A 25,031-nucleotide genomic window follows, 5' to 3' on the forward strand; every position below is an offset into this window, starting at 1 on the left:
GTAGTCTCTGCCAATAACTGTTCATGGGCTCCTTGGCCTCCCCAGCTGTGAGGGAATGTGACTTGTTAAAAACTTCAATAAAAGAATTTCACGGACAATTATAGTGGTTCAGCAGATAGATGGTGACTTGTTAAGCTGCCATAAATCAGTTGTGGATCTGAGCTGTAAATAGGTGCCCTAATTTTCAAAGAAGCTGAGATAATAACTTTCATCAGTGTCAAAGGAAGCTAAAAGATACTTCAAACTTCCAAAGTCAGAAAATTCAGGGCTAAATTCTGAGATTTTTTATTCTGCCTCAGTAATATCTGACACTGTATATGATTCCCCTGGTTTAAGTGGAACAACACCTGGTGCAAGCAACTTGCCATTGTTTCGGCATCTGAGTAAGGATTTGGAAACCTAATTCTGGGTATTCATTTCCATAAGTTTTGCAGTTTGAATTCCATAATTTTCAAATAATTTCTCTTACTTTCAGTCATGTATTGTTACAGCCACAGAGGTCCAAGGAGTTTGGAGAGCTGGGTTTTATAGAGATAAGATCTTCTGGGGGAGGAAGAGAATAAGTTGGTTCAGCAGTGTTGCCTCTCTCCTTCATATCACTCTCTCTGTTCCTGCTCCTCTAGGGCTTTGTTCTGTTCTGACACCAGCTTCGTGAAAGCATAAACGTACTGTTTACAGTGCAGCTACTTCTAATTTACACCAAAAAAACCTGAAAGAGCTAAGGGTTGCTTTCAAATCCCTAGTCTAGGAAATTCTCTCAAGCAAAATTTCACTTACTTCCTATTGCAAATATAATACAGAATGAACTCCGCTCACTATGTGCAAATATAATTCTTCCATCCTCCTTAAATAAACCTTTCCTTGACTTTTAAAGGATTCAGCATTTCTGGATTTTAGTCTATTAAAGAGTTCTGAGATTTGAAGGTTCATAAATCAAGTACTTAATAAGAAAGGTACAAAAAAAGAAGTAAAGGTGTTAGCAAGGTGGTATCAAAATATCAGAGAATTAGCAACCAACACACTTAGCAGAAATCCAAACAATAGAACAGAAACTACAATAAAAATCTCAGTCAGTGAAGGTAATGTGATTGCTTTCCCAAACATGTTGATTCTTGACAAGTTCTGAATTGTGACCACATCAAGGATGCTAAGCTCCACCACAGCTTCAGGACACTTTTGAGTTCCTCACTGATACTTGCTTCAGCACTACTCATTTGTAAGTATTGGCTTTCATTTATTCTTCTTTGCAGACTAAGGTCTGAGGTGAATTATATGTGTTTTCTCTTGAAAAACCTAACAGCAGTCTCCTATGTTAGCTGTCTCCTCCGTTTTCTGCTCACTCCTGCTTCAAAAGCGCATTTCTCTCAGATTAGTCACGGGAGGGTGCTTGACCAAGCCAGCAGCAATTCCTCCCTGCTGTGCACCTGTGCCACCGTGGTGACGCTGGGTGCCACGCTGGGAAGCTGCTGCACATCCAGTGTGCTGGGGGGTCACTGTGAGTAGTCGTGCTGTAGATAGCGGATCAGTCTGTCGGGGAGGGGCAGCGTGTCCAGGAGTTTAATGCGGTTCCTTCCAACCAGGCTCCGGACCTTGATGCGGCAAAGGTGGGAAAGAGGTCGTGGAGGTTCTGAAAGACAGGCGGGTCAGAAACATGAGCAGAACGGGTTTTAACTTGAGGGACTTGAGCTCAGCTTGGGCAGGGGAGTATCAGGAGGAAAATGGGAGAAGGAAGAATGAAAAAAAGGGTTTTTTCTGTAATGAAGGGATAATATGTCCGGTGGCAAAACATATATACTGAGGCATGACATGGGGAAGGATGTGGGCCTGGAGGATGGGGTGCTGTACCCATCTCAGCCATAGCAATGGGCTTTCTAGGAGGATTTTAAAAAGCTACTTCAAAGTGTTTAGCCTTCCCAATGAAAATAAACGCAATAGGTACCAAATTTAGCTTGGTGCCAAAAAACTGATTCTGAAAATATCTATGAAAGACTTTTTCCTGAGGGAAAGGATATTAGGAGAGTGGAATATTAATAAAGGCTTTAAAGGCCACTGGTGCCTGCTAGGCTGCTGTGGAGATGGCTGTGCTGCCCACCTGTCCTGATCTGATTGAACCCCAGCTACATCCAAATGGGCCTTTCTGCACTGCTGTGCTCATTCCCAGTGGGTCAGATCGATGGCTGATGTGCATTTCTCACCACAGGGCCAGTGACATGCCAGAAATTTCTGACACTCATACCTGGTCAGTCACAGAAGGGAAATCCTTTCAAGGATTTCAAGTTTATGGGATGAATACTAAGAGGAGATGGTGAATGAGGTTTTGAATCCAACAGTGGGACTGTTTGTGCTGGATTCTCTTCTGGGAGACCATACCTGCTTTTTCTTTAATGACAGCCCAGTCCTCATAGCTGTCAATATGCTCCTTGAGCCGGGAACAGAGCTGCACATTTCCCACATAATCCAGAAGAACATCGATGATCGGCCCAGCCCAGCGACTTATCTCTGGAGTAGACACCATTTCACAAAACTTCAAGGCAAAACAGATGGACTACCATCAGTGGGACATAAATGCACTTGTGGAAACAGCAATTGCAATAGCCCTGATAGCTTTGATGGTACCCTCCTTCTACCAGCTGTGAGTGCAATCACCAGTTTCCCTTCAGAAAACTTCAACTAAAGCCTGTTCTTTTCCAGCTGAGGGCAGAACTCCCTCTTTGCAATCATAGGATGACACAAATCCCTGGCAAAGTCAGGAGCTCTGGAGCATGCAATAATGCTGAATTGTTTGCAAGTCCCAAGATCCTACTTCCACAGAAATACAAGGAAAGAGGAACTTTGCCCCAAGCTAGTCAGGGGCTACTGGAAGGTCCATGCAGTCCAGGGCCCTGTGACATAGCATGCTGGGTCCTTTCCCCTCTTGGGTGGGGCTCTGGGAGGTAAAATGGAATCTTAGGGAAAGAGGGAGATTCAGAAGAATGCAGCACCTCCTACTTCCTGTGGACCTGCTTGTATCTATAGCTTGGGGGACCAAACATCTTACTAGAAACAAGTGTGGAGAAATCTCTGCACAGATGAATTCCTGGCTATTTTACTCACTCGTGTGAGAACTATCCTTGGCCTTATAGAGGGTGCCTTCCTTGCTCAGTTCTGGATCATGCAAATTTTCTATTGTCTCCAGTGTGAGCTGCAGAGTACCAAAATTCATTGCATTGAGGGCTTCTTATGGAGATACTGAAGAACAGATTTAAGAACATGACTTTCAGCAGTCTCATTTTTAAAAAAAATCTGCCCACTTTAATCTAAATATGTATTTTATACCAGTCAGTTTCATCTGTCTCTCTTAGGGCTCTGCATATGGTGAAGATATCTGTGGACAAAATCTGCATGCAAGCAGTCAGGAAGTTTAACATCAATTAAATCATGCTGTGTGGATGAGAATTCAGGCACAGGGCTGAACCCTATTGAATGCTGGTGGCTGAAGCACCATCCATCAATTTAGTCACTCAGCCTGTCTGCAAACACCTTCTAAGCCCACATCAAACAGGAAAGGAAATGCACTAGCTTAAAGCTCTCTCAGTTTAAATTCCTTTAACTAGATCAAATTTGATTATTCATGCATGAGTCCTAACTCAAAATCATTAAACTCTTGTGTGGATACTCTTATTCAGAAGTAAAATGTTATTAGTTCACCTAGTAAAATAGAGCTGTGGAAAATAAGGTTATTTTGTTCAAGGTGAGAACATTTACAGAGGTGTTTACTACTCTTCTGACTCTTATTTTTCACCAAACATCACCATGTAATGTTTCCCAGGACAATTAGAGACAGTAGTGTCAGAAGGATGGCAGCAGACAACCCAGTTTCCTACCTGGGCTGCTTATAGGGAGTGCAGTTTTGTCTGTCTGGCTGTCACTGCAGTGTTTGTGTCACTGCCATGCAGTTACCCGTGTGAGACACGGACCAGGCACCTGCACATCACCTCCTTGCAGTGACTGCTTTAGGAGAATTGAAATGAAGACACATGCAGGGCCATAAAACACTGGATCTTGCTCTCTTCTTGTCTCCACCAGACACCCTGCCTGCCTTTTTTCTCTCTTCCCTGTGCACAAACTCGGTTTACAAAAACACCTTCTGGAATGAGCACGTTTCAAAACACATTGCAGGACAATAAGCGTAGCAAAATAAAGAAGAGCACTGCCCAGCTGCAGCAGCAGGCAGCGGGGTTGGCGCGGGGCCGGCGGCGCTGAGGCTGCGTTCTCGGCAGACACCCGAATGCCCTCTCGTGGCTGGACGCCGCTGCCCTCCGCCCCACTGCCCGGCATCAGCAGCAGCTCCCCAGGTGTGGAGAGGGTCAGCAACCATTCTTCTGTGTTCACTTTCTCCAGGACACATTCATTTAGTAGCATCACTTATTATTTATATTTGTGCATTTTCCAAACCCAGTTACAGTACTTCGTGGCCTTTATAAAGACTAATAATTAAGATTTACTATCCTTTCGTAATCTTACACAATAGAAGAACATCCTTTGTGTGGACAAGGCTGTAGTTTCATAAGATCCTCCATATTTCAGAATATAAATCATATCATAACTACATATTATGAAGCTACCACAGGAACCTCACTTTTATTAGCCAAAATCCTAGCCCTAGCAGTAAAAGCAAAGCAAATAAAAAACAATATTAGAGGGAAGGGATTACTTTTTTTTTTTTTCTGTGTGCATATCTCCTCACTGCTTTCTCTCTGGACACATAAATTTTTATACAATTTTTTCTTTCTCTGCCTCATACGATGTGACCTTTGAGGCAATGACTTTTTGTGAGTGACCTAATATTTTCTTAGGTAATTATTTCAGGTGAGATCCAGAAGGAACTGGTTTTGAGTGGCTAGGATACCATAGAGGGCTACAGACAAACCCTGACTACTTTTCTTGGAATTCCATCTCTCTGTTCACTCAGTGTGCTACCATATCACAGATCAAGAACTAGAGATGATGTATTTTATAAATTTTCTTTGATAAAAAATATAGTATACTGGAGGAATTTTGTTGTGACAAAAGACTCTTGAGGGTAAAGTCCTCTTTAGGAGAAGAGAGTACTGTGATGGACTCCTAAAATTCTCTCTATAAGATTTTCTTTTCAATTGGCTTTTTTCCCCAGATATGTTAACTGAGAGTAAAGTCTTTTAGAAGACAGGACTGATAAAAAGGTCAAGATTTCCTAGAATCATTTAATGTTTTCCTTTATTCTTTACACCATAAAAGAACATATATTGGTAACCATACCTTTGGGATTCTGCTGAATCCCTCAAAGCTGCACTTACACTAGATAGAAGCTGATTGATTTTGTCCTCAATTTTTTGCAAAATAAAAAAACTGCCATGTTGAGATTTCATTTTTGAGTAGCATGTTGAAGGACAGAAAATTTTGAGTGGAGCATTAGATTTTGAGATACATTGGAAGGAGAGGAGATACAGAAATCAGAAAAAAAAGTATAATATGAAATTCTGCAAAGTCCTTTAAGGGATTGAGAGTCCCATTCCAGCTCAATAGAAGCTAAGACCAGCTGCATTTTAGAAAGGACTGCAAAGATACTTGTATAAAATGTAGATATCTAAAGCCTGTAAATGGCTTCAAAAATATTAAATCATAGACCTAAATCTCCTAATCTCTTGTGAAATCTTCAAATATAACTCAGTCACATAGCTAATGTAATAATTTATGCTCTCTCTCCATGACTGCTTTTCCAGTAGACTCAGAAATTGCAGTTGTTCACATTCACTGGTTTACCCTCACAGAGTGAAGCACTAGACTGTTTTCATGTAACCAGTGGCTAACATTCTGTATCAGACTAAACAAATCCTACAGGGCAAGTTAAAAAAGAAGGTTTCTACCTCCCATATGCTATCATCCATATGTTTTTCAAGAAAATATGCCTCACTTTTGGCACCTCAGGTCCAGAGGAAAAGAGCATTGGAGAACTCTCAGTAAGACTGTCAGGATGGATACAATTCACTGTAAATTCAAGCTACGGCCACAGTGGCTTTTCTCTACCTTCCTGCAGTCATTGGACACAAACTTAGAATGTTTGCTGGCAATCCCTACTTTATTTATGATTTTCTCTTGCAAAAAAGTTGGAAGAAAAAATACACTAATGTTGTTAGAACCCACTGGTAGGAGATGTCCTTAGAAGTCCTGCAGGTAGACTGGGCAGTGCTTACCTGTACTACAGCTGGCTCCCTGGTCACTTGAGGATCATTCAGTCTTTCCCGCCTGTAATTTAATGCAGGGTGTGGGCCATTTCCGTACTGACACTCAAAACAGGAGCCTGCATCACAGCCCAGATCCAGGAGGTACTTCAGCACAGAAAGGTACTTCATTGAAAACATGATGGTAGCTGGAAAGGTGGTGGGATGACTTGATATATAGGCATCAATGTTTGCCCCATGGTCAAGAAGCAGTTTCATGGTCTTCAGGCAGCCGTGGCGGATGGAGATGAGTAAGGGGTTAATGAGGTCAACATTGGGGTTGGCTCCAGCTTGCAGCAGCAGCTCTGTGGCGTAGATATTGTTGTTAAAAACAGCAAAATAGAGTGGGGTGGTGCGTCTGTCCTCGTAGAGGCAGGAGCGTTCATCAGAGAGGGCGGTGTTGACCTCGTAGCCAGCTTCAATCAGCTCTTCCAGGATCTCGTCGTTGTTGCGCTCGGCCGCCAAGTGCAGGGGGCTGATGCCGCTGCGCTTGACACGGGTGCGGCTGGTCACAGGGATCAGCATGGACACAATCCTGCCAGGAGGAGACTCAGTGAGCAGCAGTGAGCTCTAGGGGATCTACAAACCTGCAGCAAGCTTTATTCATAGCTTTATGATTGTACCCCCACGGCAGAGCCCACTAACTCGGGAACAACTCATAGAAACCAGACTGCAAACCTCAAACCTGTCAGCAACTCCCTGTGCACTGACCTTGCAAAAAATATGAGTTGTTTGACCTTCCTCTTTCATGAAGGAACACATTTTTTGAGATTATTACCCAGTTTCTGTGATGTAATGGCAGCTACAGGGACAGTTGCAATGGAAGACATGACATGCTGGCACTCAGCCACCCTGTTGTAACTTAGGTTCCACAGCCCAAATGGCAGACGACCAGCCAGGAGCTACCAGACATTCTGCACCTTCACCATCATGCTGTGGGTAGGACTGGAGGAAAAGGTGCACAATCTCCAGCCTGAGGTGCCAGCAGAGAGAATGCATCTCCCCTTCTCAGGTTTTGCTTTACTGCTCAGCAGAGAAGGGTGCCAACACAAAGTGCTGGCAGGTTTTGTGGGTCACAGCCACAGTAACAGGCTTGACACCAGACAGGAGGTGAAACCCCATGTCTAGAGGACTGAGCTAGGATAAACAACAGATTTGGTTCCCAGGCCTTCCCTATTACAATTCAGTTATTAGCCTGCATTGGTCCTTATCCTGTAGGCCTTCACAGTGCAGCTTTTGGCCATGGCAAATTCATGGGGCTATCAATGTCCATCCCAGATTACAGGGAGCCAAAAAGACAATTAGTAAAAGGGAGAAAAAGAAGAAAAAATATTTTCCAGGCTGGTTGCCATGTTTCAGCTGAGGGAGAGAACATGTGTAGCCAAGTCCTAAACCCCAGTAATGAGGGATTGCTGTTGGAAAGCGTGATGTGGTCTCAAACAAACCAACATAAATCAAGCTGCTCTAATATTTAATATGAATTTCAAATATATGATGCACAGGAGCCCTGCAGTCACAAACCCATGATCACTTTTATGTCTGCACGGGTGTCAATGGAGCTGCATGACCAACCCTATGGGTTAAACCTTCATTTCCTGCTTATGAAGTTGGGTAATGTAGCCAAGGCTCTAGGATGATTCTGTAGAAATAGACAAGTCACCTCAAGGAAACTTACTTTTAGAAAGAGCTTACAGCTCATCCAACCTGAGTCTGCCTGCTGTGTCAGGAGTTGCCCACACTCCCGTTGTAATATCTGTGTAGAGAGGGATATCTTAAATAGGAACTTGTGTGAGCTGGGAAGCCAAGCACACCTTCTCCACCTCCTTTCCTCCCATGCAGACTACTCTACCCAGCAGTCATCAGCTCTGCTGACAGACAAACATGCAAAGCTCACTTTCCTACCAAGTAGTGTGCCTCCTTTAAAATGCTGCATATCTTCAGCTCGACTGCAATAGCTGGTCCCAATACTGGGCCCTCAAACATATATTTGCATAATGAGCTAAGCCAGTAAAACCTTTGTCTGTGATGATCTTGTGATCCTGTGAAACACTGAGCCTCCAACGCTCCCAGGAGCTGAAATAAGGGTTGAAGATATAATTTTACAGGATTATGTTCCTATTTACGTGAGGTACTGTTGATGTCTCCAAGTTACTCTACATCTCATTTTTAAACAAAAAGGCTTTTAAATTATGTAAATATCTTGGGAAATTAAGCACTTATTTTTTTTCTCCAAGCAGTCACACTAATTTTCCAGCACTGTGACACTTGCCAGGGAGCAGGAGGTTTGGGTGCTGGTGAGCTGGCAACTTCCCACCCTCAGCAAATGTTCTGTAAGAGCCTAATAACAAAAAGGGCACAGAGCACTGTGAGGACACTGCGCCAAGTACCAGCATTACTCATCCCATGATCAAATGTTTTGAAGATTTAAGGGTCTGTTTTGTTCTTTCCCTCCAGCATATGTGCTTCAGCCAGCTCTTCACATCTGACTTAAAGAGGCACTGGATCATTTCTGTCTGCAAGGGGAACCTGGACCTCACTGCACGGGTGACATGCTGAGGCTCTGCATCCAAATGCTGCAGTGTCCTAGAGCTCAGTACAGTCCCTGTAGCCCACATTTATTTTGGTGTGAAAAGCAGGAAGAATCAAATTGTTACCAGTTTAATTGTGTAGCTTGAACCTCTCTTTCTCACCCTCCAAAGTGGGTCAGTTCAGTAATATGGTGCCTCTGGAGCATTTCCTGTTTCTCTAGAGGGAGAATGCAACTCAAGTGAAGGCAGCCAAGGCCAGACAAGTCAGACCACATCCCATGTCTGTCACAGGGATGAGCTTCATGTACAGTTTTGAAATAGTGCCAAGATTTCCCTAATCCCTGACACCTGCTTCTGTGTTTTCTATTTGTTAGAGGTTATATGGAGGAGGAGGCAGAGCATCCTTAGTGTGAGCATGCCAAGAGTTTACTGACTTATATTTACTTAATAAATCTGCCCCCACTTCATGAAGTCTTCCCTTTTCAACATCTCAGTTCTAAGGGGGAAAGAGTTAAATGACTGCTTGCAGCTTATGAGATGACCCTTATGAATTTCAGGTCAAAATTGACAAGGTGTCATTTAAAATAAACAAACACCAAGCAACAAGAGTTGACAGTTGAGCCCTGGGACCACATTCTTGGCTTTTTGATGGTAGGGAGCCTTCGTGCTCTGGCAAAAAGTTGAAGTGTGGAATTCCTGTAGAATTACGTACTAAATCTGCAGGAATACAGAGGTCACCATGAAGGGTGTTATTTTACTGAATACCAGAGGAATTAAGAATGATCAGCCAAACAGGCTAAAGTTTTGTCATTTAGATAAATATTTATAAGACAATATATTTTTCTTTTGACTTTCTTTTCTACTTAGTTTGCAGCAGTTATGCGCAAAATTTGTGCTCAGTCTTTTACAAATGAAGGAAGGCAGAGTTTGAACTAAATTCTGGTCTCATTTATGCTGCTGGTTGTTGGGAATAATTGATATGAGCCCTGATTTAGGCCCTTCCTTCCATAACCCAGGGTGAACTTAAGTTGTGGAGTTTCCATGTAAATTCTTTTCAGGTCAGAGTGTGAAACTACTGAGGGGAGGAAAAGAGAGCTCACCCATACTCTTTATATTTCATATCAACTTACTGTACTTTCAGATAAACTTTTTAGAAAGTGAACAACTGAAGCTGAGTTCTGTCTCTCATACTTGAAAATGACTTTATAACTCAAACCTTGGAGAAAATTTTGAATCGTGCACGTGTTAGTCAGTGCAGTGTGTTCATGTACATGATGTAAGTGTACAAACCTGTTACATAACTTGACACTGAGCTGCCCTCTAGAATACACAGCTTGCACAAGGAACCAGGCCTACTCCAACCAATATTAATATCCTCAGGTCTATCAAAGTGGTTTAAGAAGCTTAATTTGCATTGCAAAACAAATCTAAATTCTAGAATGAAAAACATTTTGGGAAGGTGTCGTGATGTTAAAAGCTTTTATTCCTCAGAGACTGTGAAATATGTAGGAATCCACTGGAGCAGTTCTCTGCAAATACAGCTGTCCTGTCCAGAAACAGGCACTGCAGTTGGACAGACACTCTCATTTGCCTGTTGTAGAAACATTTTGGTAGAAACTGTGATAGTCAGAAGAGTCCTCTACAGTCACCACAGGGATCTGTTACTGCAATAAAAACTTAGCTGTGGGTCACTTACTCTTCCAGCAGTGAGGGATTAGAAGCAGGAACTAAAACTTGCTCTAGGATCAGAAGTAAATGCTATGGAGTTCAGGCTCAGAAGCATGCTGCAATGTCCCAGGTTACTACTTACATGACAGTGCAACATCCCATCCCCAGATAGCATCTTCTAAATTGATATTCTTTATCATAGGATATAGTTTATTACTTTCCTAAAAAAATCTCTGTTTCAGAGGACTGGTAATTCTACCTGATTTCTACTTATTTTTTCCACTAGTTACTTGTCTCCCTGTTTAAAAAATACACTCATCTCTGTCCCAAACACATTTAATTTCAGAAAGAAAGCAGTGGGTCTTTTTATGGATTTGTCTGTTACAAATAGGAGTTATTTGATCATTCACTAATAAAATATATTTTCTAGACCATGAGAAATTCTTGTCCTTCTTTTCTGAAGCCTTTACAATTTCCTGAAAGGTTTCTGAAAGGAAGGATATCAGAACTGGACACCATATTCTAGTGACAATCTCACTAATGCCCTAGAGATTCACTTAACCACTTCCTACTGTCAGCAACTGAATTATTGTTATTAAAACCTGAACACACCAGAGAAGAATCCAGCATCTTCTGCTTGTGCAGAAGAATCACAATGGGCCCATGTAGGAAAATTACTGCAAACCATGCTGCAAATGCTATTAAGGACTAACACTCCCCACCAATACTTTTTCTATTATAATAAATAATAAATATTATAATAAATAATAAATATTTAAGAATATTTTGAGGACTTCAGTTCAATCCACTTCCAAGACATATGATATTATTTAGCTGTAATAGATGATGTCTTGGTAAAATTAAAGGAATCTTTCACCCCACATTCCTGCTCACCCCATCCCATCCCAACCTCCAAACACACTCTCCAGCCTGAGCTCTGCAGGCAGAAAGCCCACTTCTCAGCTGGTACCTGCCTTGCTCACATTGCTCAGAATTGGTTCTGGGACATTCCATTTTCCTTTTTGTAAGGACTTTGGATTCTTATCTAAAAGATGAAACCATGAAATGAACTAAAACTTACTCGCAAATCCCTTTTTTGGCTGCTATGTGCAGAGGTAACAGGCCATCCTTATTGGCTTTGTTAGCATCTGCTCCTTGGGACAAAAGAAACTCCACAATGGGCACATGTCCATTTTTACAGGCTTCATAAAGAGCAGAGGCGTTATCACTGGCTTGTGTGTTTATATCAGCACCTAGGAAGGAAGAAACCCTTTTAGCACCAAAAAGTTAAAGTGAGATGGGAGGAACATACTTTGAATGAACACTTATATTTCCATGACACTGGAGCTATGAAGTGTGCTGGATGGGGATGTGAAAACAGTCATATCACAGGTGGCACAGTCATATCAGTTCTACACCTTTATATCATAGATTTACATTGGTCTCTAATATGATGGGAATTTTATGAGGGACAGTTTATCATGGTGGCAGCTATTAGGTCCCAGTCATGAATCCAGTCTCTATTCAGCTCAAAGGTCAAAAAAAATTTAAATTGGGCTGTTCTTTATATGGCATGGCCTTTCCTTCAAACACAGCAATTCCATTAATATTTATGTGCTTACACTATGTATATATACTATTCCTGAGCAGGAGTTTGGATTAGATTATCTCAATAGGTGCTCTCCAAAATTCTATGGATATCTATTTATACTGCATATTTATTTATATTTATCATTTATACTCTATATAGTCACACTGTGTTACACAGATTTATAGTATTTATACTTCTTTTTAATTTTAGTATGTATCCAGGCTAAAATAATACTCTATAAAATGACATCTGCATGGTGCTGATCAACAATTCTAAGGTTTTATTTGGGAGAGCCTTAATCAATGATTATTGTATTTCAAAACTCAGCACCTAGGCCATATCCCTTCACCTCATGAGGGCTGGAGTTAGGCTTCAAATGGTAAGTTTTACTACAAAAAAGAGGAATATTACCAACAAACTACTAGACTATTTGGTAATTTCTTTCTTGGGCTCTAATGTGTACTTTGCTTAATAAATAGCATGCAAGTATAAACTAAGACAATACTTTTTTGCCATAAAAAATATGGAATCTAACTTTTTCTGCTGTAGATATTTAAGGCCCTTAAGCCTGAATTTTGGCTGTCATGTACAGAACCATGGTGTTCTCAGGAAGGCTGCTCTATGTGTATCCTAAATGGGAATGACAGTTCACTGGAGTTTCGCTTCTAAACTCCAATAAAGAAACTGATCAGTCTTCTGTTTGATCATGAAAACTCCCTGCCAATGAGAACATTTCCCTGGGCTCTCACCCTAAGCTGAAACATCTGTGTTGTGTTTGGCCCTTTGAAGATGTTGTAGCTGGAAACAACAGGAGAATTACAGTGACAAAACATAACACAGGAACTACGTTCCTAATGAGAAAGAAACCCTTTTTATGATGAAAAATTGTTCATCATAAACAATGAATGATATAATTTTTGGGATGCTCAGAAGAGCTATTCAGGGCTTGAAGAGCTTGAAAAAATTGGACAGTTTTATTGGATTTTTTTTTGTGTATTTTTCTCAAAATTGAACTTTAAGGAAATTGTACTATCTATCTAATTTGAAACACAAATCACATTCTGGCTTAGTTTCTTAAGTCATAGGCATCATGATGGACTAACTGGTCATACAAAACTCTCTGACAAGACTAGCTGGGCAGCAGAGCACAATTTTTGGTTCCCAATTCTCATATCTTTCTTAATCATACTAATTTTTTCAAAAGTTTTTCTTATCTTCATTACTGGTAAACTCTTGTTTTGCAAGTGCAAGACCCAAGTCTTACCTTCATTGAAGATAATAGTCCATTGTGAAAATAAAATATGCTTCAGAATAGTAGTGAAGTTATTGTGCTTATTGTAAAGCTGTTTTACATGACTGGTTTAGTAAATTAGATTAAAATTCACTCTGTTTATATGTTTGAACATTTACACATAGGGAGAGTGAGTCTGCTTCTATTTGATATAAACCCATAAACTCGACAGTAGTATTTTATCAATACATTATGAGGACAGCTAACCTTGCCCATCACTGCACATGTTCGTGAGCAGATGGGGTTGGCTTCTGCCCTCTATTACCACCTGCAGCTGCCTTTTATGACGGACTGGATTTTGGGCTACATGTCTGCAGCAGTGTGGGTTTAGAAAGCTGTTAGGAAATGCAGTCAGACAGCACCACATGACTTCTCAAAGTAGGTGACCATGAATGAATGCTGAAGAGGCACATGTGTCTAGATCATGCTCTGTGAAAGACCCTACCCAGTTCCACCAGCAGGAGCAGCAGGGTCTTAGTGCCTCTGCAGGCTAGGCCTGGCCTCCAGAGACAGAAAAACTGAGCCAAGGAGAATTACCGGGAAACTCTGAATTATTAAGAATTAAATGAATAGATGTGTGTAAGCTGCACTCACCACATCTTGCAAGGTATCTCAAAGCCTCCAACTGCCCACTCTCAGCTGCCACAAATAAGGAAGTGATCCCATAGGCATTTGCTGACTCAATCTTGGCACCCCCTTTCACCAGGATATCCATGATCTCCAGGTCGTTTCGGGAGACAGCCTCATGGAGCGCGGTCCATCCCCGATTGCAGCGATGGTTGGTATCTGCATTGAACTGCACCAGCAGTCTTGCAGCCTCTGCATTCTTGCGCTCACAAGCTGTTTTAGAACAAAAGGAAAGACAGTAGGACAGGCTTTTGAAAATACTCTGCGTGTTGCGTATCTGTTTCATGCAGCCCCAGGCAGCATCATACAAGTGGGCCACAGTAAGACCAATGATCCATTTAGGTCTACACGAGAGCAAAGGCTGCTGCCAAGTGATATTGTCTGAGGCTCAGAAAGGATGTGACAGTGAAGCCAGTCTTCAACTGGACCTGGCTAAGTGTCCTGTGCAGGGCTTGTGTCAAGTCTGGTACTGGGGGAATCCAGCCCAGCCCCTTTGTACCAACAGGAAACCCCAGGGACACAGTGGGGTGATAAGGTGCAGGAAGTAATTTATGAAGAACAAATATGTTAGAGAAATCACATGACCTGAACACTTTCTTTCCAAATTCTGTGCAAACGGACTCTTTCTCTTACTGCCATGGACTGCAGATAAAGCTCCATGTAGACAAGAAAATACAGAAAGCTCAAATCAACAGTTGTGTGAGTCAGTAGCACTTTCTCAATTTATAGCTCAGGACCGTCCTGAACTAAATATAGTTTCTTAATAATTAATATAATTTTGTTGATTTTTATTCTACCAATTGCCCATAGCTTTTTGAATCCCAAATCTTGGGGCCTCCCTTGCACCTTAATGGCAGGACTCCAACCTAAAGGTACATAGGGGTAGCTACATGGAAAAACCCCAGTTAGCATCTGTTGTAAAGTGTACAGAAGAGAAGCATATTTCATAGCAATCAGTTTTTTCCTTGAAATAATAGTGTCTTTTTCTCACAGAGGTCCCGCCTTTTAGTTCTGATTCATCTTAGCAATAGCTCCATAGTGTTCTCCCCCATAAACAGGTGTCACTCATATACTGAAAGCAACTATGTAATTAGACATTTCTCTAATTATCTATCCATAGCTCTGCAGAGTTTAATTTGCTTACATATGATTTCATTTGCTTACATATTATATAATGACTATTTTGTTATGGCAGTCTTTTTAACTCTTTTTTTGTTGTTCTTGGAGGATAGTGTAGAAGATACTGCATCAAGGCTAGCCCATTCTTAGTAACAGTTCTCTGGCTAAAGGGTGTTTTCATATCATTGTTGTTGTGATTATTATTACTATGAGCACTACTACTACTGCTACTACTACTACTACAGTCATTACTGTGTCTTTAATGCACAGCTGAACAGCCTTTCCCATGTCAACTAAAAGCCAGTATTTTAAAACAAAAGCATTTTAAAAGCAGATGTAATGCTAGGCATCCAAAGCGGGAGGCAAGATTGCTGTTTTAACCTGTAATATATGTTTTAATGTTTTAGAGTGAGCAAAGGAGACATGAAGGTGTGAGAGGTCTCCTCTGAGTGTTTGTGATATCATGGATATATTGCTAGTCTGCTAAAAGAAGAAAGTGTTCTTTCCAACCAGCAGCAAAGTAATATGTCTGTGTTAAACACTTTATCTACCTCACTGAATTGTTTATAACTTTATGACTCTCCTATATCACGCAGCCTGGCCTGACCCCCACGGTATATGAATCACTGGCATGTCTACAGTTACTGTGTGTGTAATCCTCCCCACATTGCCCATCTCTTGTACATCTAACAGCTATTTAGGTCCTACTGTTCAGCAGAGCATACATAGCCCTTCACTGGACAGCTTGCTGAAAGTTTGGGACATTGCTGTGCTTAGGGCCCCACTGAGAATGTCCCTCACTCTCAGCACCCCATCACAGCCTGCAGGACAGCTGCTATTTCTGTCTACAGAGACAGGATGAGATAAAGGGCCATGGCATGGCAGGTCAGGCACAGGAGATAGAGGACTACCACAGGGAAGCAGAAAACAAGAGCTCATCACTGACTTTCAGCACCTCATCACAAGAGATCCTGCAGTTCTGCCTTGGTGGTGCCAGCAGAGCTCGGCACCTCTGTGAGAGCAGCTCCTCACCTTTGTAGAGCGGCGTTTCTCTGGCCTTGTTGGAGATGTCAGGCTCAGCCCCAGCCTGCAGCAGGGTGAGCAGGCAGTCCAGGTTGCCCCGGCTGGTGGCCAGGTACAGAGCTGTCTCCTCATTGAGGGTGCGCTGGTCGATGGTGCCTGGGTACGCTGGGGAGGAACGGGGAGCCCAGAGTCACTGTGGCATGTAGTGCAAAGGATCTGCAGCACCACCACCCTTCTAAGTCCTTGAGGGTTTCAGTTTTTACTTTACTTTACATATTTTTAGTTTATTCATTTCCATAAGCAGTGTAATTTAGGAATATACTAATGGATATAGTACAATATACACACTAATGTATATATATAATGTATACTAATATAATGTTACTATAACTCAGGTTGAGTATCGAAACCTGTCTTCAGTTTAAATTAAAATGTCCAGCTTTGGCCACTAGTCATGCAAAAAGTTGTTGAGCAACTGTTCTTCACCTGAAGTTTGAAAACAAACTACAGCAATTAACTTCAAGCACCAGCAAAGAGATGCCGGGTTGGATCTCCCCCCAGGGGAAAAGGGGGTTACTTCTGACAGCTTGCAGCAGCCAAGCAGCTCATAGCAGGAGAGAGCTCAGCTTCAAGGATGCATGAGAAATGTAGGGCTTGGCAGAATCTATCTGATATCACTTTCTCCCAACTATCCTAACTTTTAGAGGCTTCAGTCTGGAAACCTACTTTCCAAGAGAAGATGAAATTAGTATCTAGGCAGGGAGATTGGAAAGAAGCTTCATATACAGCCCCAGGCTAGGATTGAAATACTGATAATTTGGCCTTTTAGTTTATTCATGTTCTTCTTTTCCCTATTGTAATTAGTTAGTTTTAACTTCACTGACCTTTTTGCAACAGGCTCAGGCAGCCCACTTGGCCATAGTATGCAGCTTCATGGAGGGGTATCCAGCCATCCTTATTAGGTACAGAAAGGTTTTTTCCTGATTTCATCATGTTGAATACTGCTTTTTCATCTCCATCCCTGATTGCTGCCACTACAGGGTCAATTTCTCTTTAAAACAAGATTAAAACTTGGTTATTCCTTCCTTCATTACTGAGAAGCTTTCTGCAGCAACATCACTATTTGCCCAAAAGAGTGAACCCCTGCAGTCTATATAGCATGTATTTATACAGTGAGACACCATAAGGCCTGTAAAGGTAAAATTTGTCTTCTCTAATTTTGTTACTGTCAGCAGATCAGAAGAATCACTGTGTGGAGGTGCTGATCACTCTCCTCAGAATGTAAGGGAACTAGGTAGGTGTAACAAATGTCTGACACAAACACTTATATTTTAGGTGTCAGGAGTTATGGAAGGCTGGCTCTCACATTGCTCTATACACTGTGGAGTGTCCATGACTGTGATAGTTGCATCACCACACTGTCCCATGTGGCATGGTGCTTCCATGTGAGATCTTTCAAATAAGATCAGCTTTGAAGATAATTACCCCTGCTCATCCTTGAAGAAATTTTTAGATTTGATTTGTGGGTAGCTTTAACAGAAATTATCAATAAATCTTACTCTCGTATTTTTAAGATACTTCTTATTTCCTCACACAGTCCTGTTTTCAGAATTTAGCCAGTCCACTTATGGAGTAGGGAGAGCTTTGGTTAGAGCATGTGAACACTGGGGTGTTGGCCTTGGCTCTCCTTTCTCCATCCAGGGAGGATTGAAAAATTGAAAAAATTCCACCTACCCAGCTCCCTCTGCCAAGCATGCATTCTGCACACTCCGGGCAGCAACCCATTTCTCTGAGCTCTCTGAGGGTTTGCAGAGCATGGCTGACCTGGGCACACCAATCCCACTGCAGAGCAACACTGACAGCTCCTGTGAGTCTCCCCACACAGCAGGAGTCCCAACACTGCCTGACAGCCACTTTTCCCCAAGTCAGCAGCACCTGAACAGGACCTGCCACCCTCCTTCCGCCCCTTCTGATGCTGCTGGTAGCATGGCAGAGGGAGGGAGCTGGGGAGCTCGTACCTGCAGCCAAGGCAGGCAGGACCCTCGCCCGTGCTGGGCAGCAGCTCTGTGCATGCTGGTGAGCTGTGCCTTCCAGTGTGGACATCTGCTTGGGCTCCAGCTGAGCTGTGCTGGGACAAGGCAGCCACAGCTTTGCTACTGTGAGGCACTAAATGACTAAGATTCAGCACGAAGGAAGGAAACACTTTACCAGTTCTAATGGGGACTTGCAAAAAATGAACGTGGGCTGTAGTTTCAGAGACAGAAAACAAGAAGTTGCAGAAAGCACTGGAGCATTTGTGGTTTGAACTAACTCTACAGAGAAAATCTTGCAGTCCTGAAGACAGAGAGATGCAGGAGAGAAGTGCATGTCTATTACCATTGCCAGGGCAGGAATACAGCATGTGATGGAGGTCACGCAGGCTAGTGATGATGGGAACAACCAGAAACTCCAGTTATGACAAGAGAAAAGTCTAAAATACCACAACAGAGTGGGATCAGAGACAGAAAAATATGGGCAGGTCAGCACAGGAGTCCTCACAAAGCAGTATACTGGTGCAAGCTCTGCACCTCGTGGGAGTTACAGGACCAGCACTGAACTCCGTTGCTTGGAGGGGCTGGACAGACCAACAGTCTGAAACTCACACAGGTCTCACTAATTTCAGTTTGCCCAAAGGCACACAATCTATGCTATGAACACTGATATTAGCATTGAAAGAAGTCACCAAGCTGGTTTTCTGAGGATAAATTCAGGGCCAGGAGTGGAACAGGTGATCTCAACACTTGTGCCAGAGAATGGGAAAAGACACCATTTCCCAGGTGAAATAGTACTTGGTGCCACCTGCTCCTTCTCTATAGCTGGAAGCAGTGATTTCAAGACAGTAGGGTCACAAAAATAGCAACACTGGAATGAGAAGAGATATGGGACACAAGGCCAGGCATTTTGCCTGAGAAGATAACAGCTAGAACAGGCAGCTGCTGTCCTGGCCAGAGCTCCCCCGGGAGGAATCGACTGACCTTCTGATATCTGCTGGCTGCATGTCCCAGGGACATAGCTGTATCTCCATACTGCTTAGGGTACCCTGGGGACTAAACCCAAAATTCCTAATTGTGTACATACAATGGAATTTTATACAGGTGTTTGAGCATTTCGTTGAAGTCTGCTGACAGCAACTATTGGCATTTTTGGCTGGGAGAGGAGGCGGAGGTGGGGTATCTTCATCTTTCAACACCTCTTGCACAAGGCTGCTGAAACCATCTGTTGTTCTGTACAAAAGCTCAAGTTACACATGTAGGGCTGTGACCTCAGGATTTGGGCACATGATATAATTACTGGTGCTTAATGAATTACTGCATGCCAGGTGGGCCATGGCAGGGGTCTGCGCATGGGCCGGCTGGCAGCAAATGCAAGGTAAATCACATTATCTGAGACCTCAGGGAAAGCAGGAGGGTACCTTGGATCTGTGCTGGAGTTAAAAATGTGTGAAGAATCAGTTACTATTCTGCTTAAGCCCTCAGATATTGAATGAAGCAAACTTCTGTCGGGTTCCTTGACCTTAAATGATTCCTGAGTAAGATGAGGGGGTTTGCTGGACCAGGCTGTGGATGCTTTAGCCAAGAAAATTCCAGATCAGAACAGAAGATTTAATGAATCTCCATGTGAAATCCTTGTTTTCTGCCTGACTTATAGTTGGCTGTTACAAAAACCCACCACGTTCTGCTGCCCGGATTTCATCAGCTATAGAAAATACTAGCATTAAAACTATGGAGGAAGTTTGAAGATATGAGCAAATCTTAACCTTATAGGCAACTCAAAAGAATTACTGCATTTCGAAGACCAGTAGGCAAGATAATAAATACCCCTTGCAGATGAGATGTATGGTGAGGTCAATTCTGAGAGTTGAAGAAGAGGTTCAGTGGAGCATGGAAAGGTTCAAGAAGCTCTTTCTTTTCCTGACAGTCTGGAGAGATGCAGGCAGGATGAAGGAACACCACTTCCACAGGTGAAGCCAAATAGCATCCCTGCCTAGATCTGAGACTAAGGCTGTAAAAATGCCAGTCATGCCATCATGCTCTCCTAGGACTTCCCAGCTATATTTTTGCTCTACCTGGCAGCAGAGGAGGGCTAGTTTCTTGTACGTTGAACTCTATGCAGCTACCTGGTGGAGAAGAACAGCCTGCCCTCAAGTCTTCTACTGCATAAAAAAGGCATGCAAGGAGTGCAGAGCACCTAGTGAGAGGATGTGATTTCAGTGTGGCCAAGGGAAGCTGGCAGGTGACAAGGATAAGGCAGGCTTCATGTTGTAGCAGGAAGAGGTTTTCACAAGGTCAGGGAGTGCAATGCCAGTGAAGGGCCAGGAACAGAGTCTGAATCAGCCAGTATGCAGGGGAAGGTGGGGGAGATTGTAGAGCTGGGTGAGAGGAGAAAGGAAGAAGGGTAGTCCCTGCATCCAGGGAGGGACTTGTAAGATGGATTAAACAAAATTTTTATTGGATAGATAGAAAAGGTGGGGAGTTGCTTTTCTGCAGGACACAGGGAAGTGCTGCCTGTAACACGTTACTCTTGTCATCTGATAGCTAAGGGCATGTATCTATTCTGCACGGCAGAGAGCTGTAATAAACCTGTCATGGTCCACACATTTCCACTACACACAGGCACTGGGACAGAGCTTGGGCCACTGTCTGCTTTTCTCATCCATGACTGTGTTCAACTAAGCTTATTTGCAGCCCCTGCCAACAGCAAAACATGGCCAGGAGGATCAGTCAGCCAAGACAGTTTCCTCCTTGGACAAGTAAGCCCTCCTCTGTATGACTGGACAGCACAGGTATGGCTGGGAACAGGTATGGCATCTTGGGAGCATTTATAAAATACTTTTGCCCATTGCTGAGCCCTGAACTTAATACCAGTGCAGTTACTATCAGCATCTGCCTGCCTCGTCTATCCTGTTGATAAGTGAGCCAGCCTATGTAAATTAACCACAGTGCAAACATCCCTTCCCTGTTGTCCTTGTCACCTCAGAGCTTCTGACTGACCCAGAGTCCCCAGGACATGAGCACTGGGGGGATGGAGAGAGATGAAGAGGGAGAAGAGAACAAGGGATATTTGAGGTGGGTCACTTGCAAGGGCACAGGCATGGCCTGGGGCAGCGGGGAGGTTGGAAGGAAGAACGGGAGTGCAGCGAGGGGGAGGTGCAGGTGTCAGTGAGACCTCCTCCAGATGAACACCACATTTCCCCCCAGCAGGCACCATCACCACCCAGAAGACATGTCTCGGGGAGAGAGATGTAGCAAGGCTTGTTGTGGCTGCAGGGAAAAGCAGGAGAGGGAGAGGGAGACACTTACACGGCCTGGGATGTGCTGAGCTGGCTGCTGTCGCACCTTCGCCTGACCCCCCAGGCTGCCCCCGAGCTGGACGGCTGAGCACGGCCTGTCTGCTGGGCCAATCTGGAGTGGCGATGACATGAATGAAACAAGGAGAAATACTCCGAGTAGGAGAAACAGGTCATGCTGAGGCAGAAGCAGAGACACACATGCACAGAGACAGAGCGAGCCTGCCGGTCAGGGCTTTGAATAAAAGCAGATGGCCACGGCTTGCTCTGCGCTGGATTCAGCTGCTCACTCGGCTCGAGTTTATTTTTGGCCCTCTGAGGAAGCGTCAGGGGATTCAAATGACCATATAAGACAACAGTGTGGTTAACCCTACCACCACCACACAGGAAGCAGGCACAAAGTGAGGGGAGGTGACATTCGTCACCTCCAAAGTGCCATGCAGACAAGTCAGAGGTGGGGGCAGAGGAGGATCCAGAGCCGCTGGATGTCAGCTCAGTTTCCATCTCTGCTCTCCCAGGTGGCAGAAGAGTTCAGCAATGCTACAGATTTGGTGCTTCAAGCCCAAATGTTTTCCCTCTGGGGAGAGGTCGGACACTGCTGGGCTGAGACAGGACAGATGATGCACAGAACTGCTAATGCTGCTTTTTGCCAAAATAGCAGGTGTCAAAGGACCTTCAACGAGGACAGGACCAAATGGCCAGGGAAGTCCTTATTCTCCTGTGCATCAGGTCTCTACAGGAGAGCTGGCTGGAGAGGTGCACAGTAACCACACTGAGAAACCACAGCCTTTGCTGGCAGCAGGACTGCTGGCCACACAGCATCCTGATTCCACACCTATGTACATGCTTGCTGCTCATCAAATTGTCCCCAATTTCCCAGCCTTGGAAACCAAACAACCACAGGTGGTAATGAGCAAGGCATCAGAGGGTGGTCGAGTTATGAAAAGGGAGGAGGAACAGATCTTCAGTAACTCTCAGTTTATTAAGAAGGGGAAAACTAAAGTAACTTAAAAGATTAAAAGGATATTTTTCCTTGCTTTGGAGGTGACTTTGGAATCTATTCCCATCCCCCTTGAGAAATCTACCTTTTATAAAATGAAAGGGGAACAATGTCTGGGTTTGAAACTGTCAGCAGGTCTCTGTGACCACAGCTCAGTGTTGCAGGGGAGGGGAATGCTGCCACGATTTGGTGTCTGGAGTTGCTCTTGGTTAAGAGTGGTGTGCTTGAAGTCAGACTGATTTGAAATAATCACATCCTTTAAAAACTGAAGTATTTAACAGGTAGTCAGGTCTCACTGTTTTATATACCTGGGTTTTGTGCCTCTTTTATGTTTTCTCATAACAAATGCTTTGCTCCCTCTCTGACAAAACCTAAGCTTGGCATACAGCGGGGGAAAGGAGCAGCTGGCTTTGGGAGGGCTTCTGTTGTTCATGAAAGCTTGTGGCTGTGCCCCTTTTTTTATTGCTTAAAACAGACAACATCAAGCAAATCCTCCTCTCGCTGCGAGCACGTAGATTGTTGACCTCATTGGATTTATAGCAGGCTCTGGCTTTGACACTAATGACAGACTCGCAGAGGAGCCGCCTGGCAGAGCTAATTAGAGAGCATGGGCAGGGACAGGGAACCTGCTTTGCCCTGCCGGCCAGGGAGCCTGCTTTCCTCTGCAGGGCAGGGACAGGGAGCCTGCTTTCCCCACAGGGCAGGGACAGGGAGCCTGCTTTCCCCTCCTGGGCAGGGACAGGGAGACTGCTTTCCTCTGCAGGGCAGACCCAGGGAGCCTGCTTTCCCCACAGGGCACGGACAGGGAGCCTGCTTTCCCCACAGGGCACGGACAGGGAGCCTGCTTTCCCCTCCTGGGCAGGGACAGGGAACCTGCTTTCCCCACAGGGCAGGGACAGGGAACCTGCTTTCCCCTCCTGGGCAGGGACAGGGAGCCTGCTTTCCCCACAGGGCAGGGACAGGGAGCCTGCTTTCCCCACAGGGCACGGACAGGGATCCTGCTTTCCCCTGCAGGGCAGGGACAGGGATCCTGCTTTCCCCTGCAGGGCAGGGACAGGGATCCTGCTTTCCCCACAGGGCAGGGACAGGGAGCCTGCTTTCCCCACAGGGCAGGGACAGGGATCCTGCTTTCCCCACAGGGCAGGGACAGGGAGCCTGCTTTCCCCACAGGGCAGGGACAGGGATCCTGCTTTACCCTGCCGGGCAGGGACAGAGATCCTGCTTTCCCCACAGGGCACGGACAGGGATCCTGCTTTCCCCTGCCGGGCAGGGACAGAGATCCTGCTTTCCCCACAGGGCACGGACAGGGATCCTGCTTTCCCCTGCAGGGCACGGACAGGGATCCTGCTTTCCCCACAGGGCACGGACAGAGATCCTGCTTTCCCCTGCAGGGCACGGACAGAGATCCTGCTTTCCCCACAGGGCACGGACAGGGATCCTGCTTTCCCCTGCAGGGCACGGACAGAGATCCTGCTTTCCCCACAGGGCACGGACAGGGAGCCTGCTTTCCCCTGCAGGGCAGGGACAGGGAGCCTGCTTTCCCCTGCAGGGCAGGGACAGGGAGCCTGCTTTCCCCACAGGGCAGGGACAGGGATCCTGCTTTCCCCTGCCGGGCAGGGCTCTCTGGGCAGAGCTCGGGGGGCACTCGCTCACCTTTGCCAGGGGTAGATGCGGTAGGGAGGGTTGTGTGGGCTGGCACGGCTTGGCGCGGCCGCTTCACCAGCACGGGCCACCAGCGACTTCTGGGGGCTCTGGGCCACTGGCTGAGCTGCTGTGTCCTCCTCCAAGCTCTGCTGGATGGCCATCTTTATCAGCTCATCTTCGCTCAGGCTGCTGTACAGACTGTACTCCTCGCAGCCTATCGTTTGCCTTTGAGTATTTGCTGCCGTCGTGGCCATTTTTATAATTCTTTGCTTTCCTGTAAAAGGAAAATTGTAATCATCAAAATCTGGAAAATGAAAAAAAAAAACTCAATTGTCTTGTACTGTCATTTGGGTCTGCCACTTAATTAGGCTGACCAGAAAACCCTTCAGAAATCCTTCACCAAAAATCCTTCATATTATCAGCTAAAATCTGCATGTAAAGTTAGTGAACTATCTCCCTTGAATTACACAGAAATAACTGGTTTAGCTGGTGTTTAAAAAGGGGGAGTTGTTGCAAGCAAGGCAAGTTTTTATCTGCTTATTCTAGTTACCACATCTCAAGACAAAAATAGGTAAAGGAAATCCCCTTAAGATTAAAGAGACAAGTTTTTGAATTTTATTTAGGAGAAGACCAATGGAAATCTCTTTTTGTTTGTTTTATTTTTTGCTGTAATTGAAGGAAATTAAGGGAAGAGGTTTTCTCTTTGCTGGTTTTCTGTAAGTACAGGTTCTCCACCATGAAGTGCAAAGAGGCTTTGCAATTTTTTCCACCTTATCTGGAGATCTTCAAGCAACATACAAAGCTATGCTTTGAAGTGGCTTTGTTTCACTTAGCGAGGAGAGCAACACCACACTGGTCTGTTTCACTTCTGATTTTTTTGCTTTTTCACAGAACAAAGTTCAAGGTCATGAGTGAGATGCGAATGAGCGAAGTGGGAAACATTGGGCACACTCTGCAATCACAGAATGACAGTGA

The 25,031-nt window shown here is 44.3% G+C and overlaps 1 protein-coding gene across 1 annotated transcript; it reads right to left on the minus strand.

Moving 5' to 3' along the window:
• Positions 1 to 1,490: 1,490 nt before the first annotated feature.
• On the minus strand, positions 1,491 to 24,310 carry ASB2 (ankyrin repeat and SOCS box containing 2). The gene is made up of 9 exons (XM_066552700.1): positions 24,066 to 24,310; positions 21,426 to 21,527; positions 16,971 to 17,137; positions 16,096 to 16,251; positions 13,912 to 14,157; positions 11,517 to 11,688; positions 6,213 to 6,774; positions 2,371 to 2,524; positions 1,491 to 1,627 (listed from the first exon to the last, which is right to left on the minus strand). Exons 1-9 carry the CDS (start codon positions 24,308 to 24,310, stop codon positions 1,491 to 1,493), a joined length of 1,941 nt encoding a protein of 646 aa, XP_066408797.1.
• Positions 24,311 to 25,031: the final 721 nt, after the last annotated feature.

Source organism: Molothrus aeneus, chromosome 6, assembly GCF_037042795.1.
Source record: "Molothrus aeneus isolate 106 chromosome 6, BPBGC_Maene_1.0, whole genome shotgun sequence".
NCBI lineage: Eukaryota > Metazoa > Chordata > Aves > Passeriformes > Icteridae > Molothrus > Molothrus aeneus.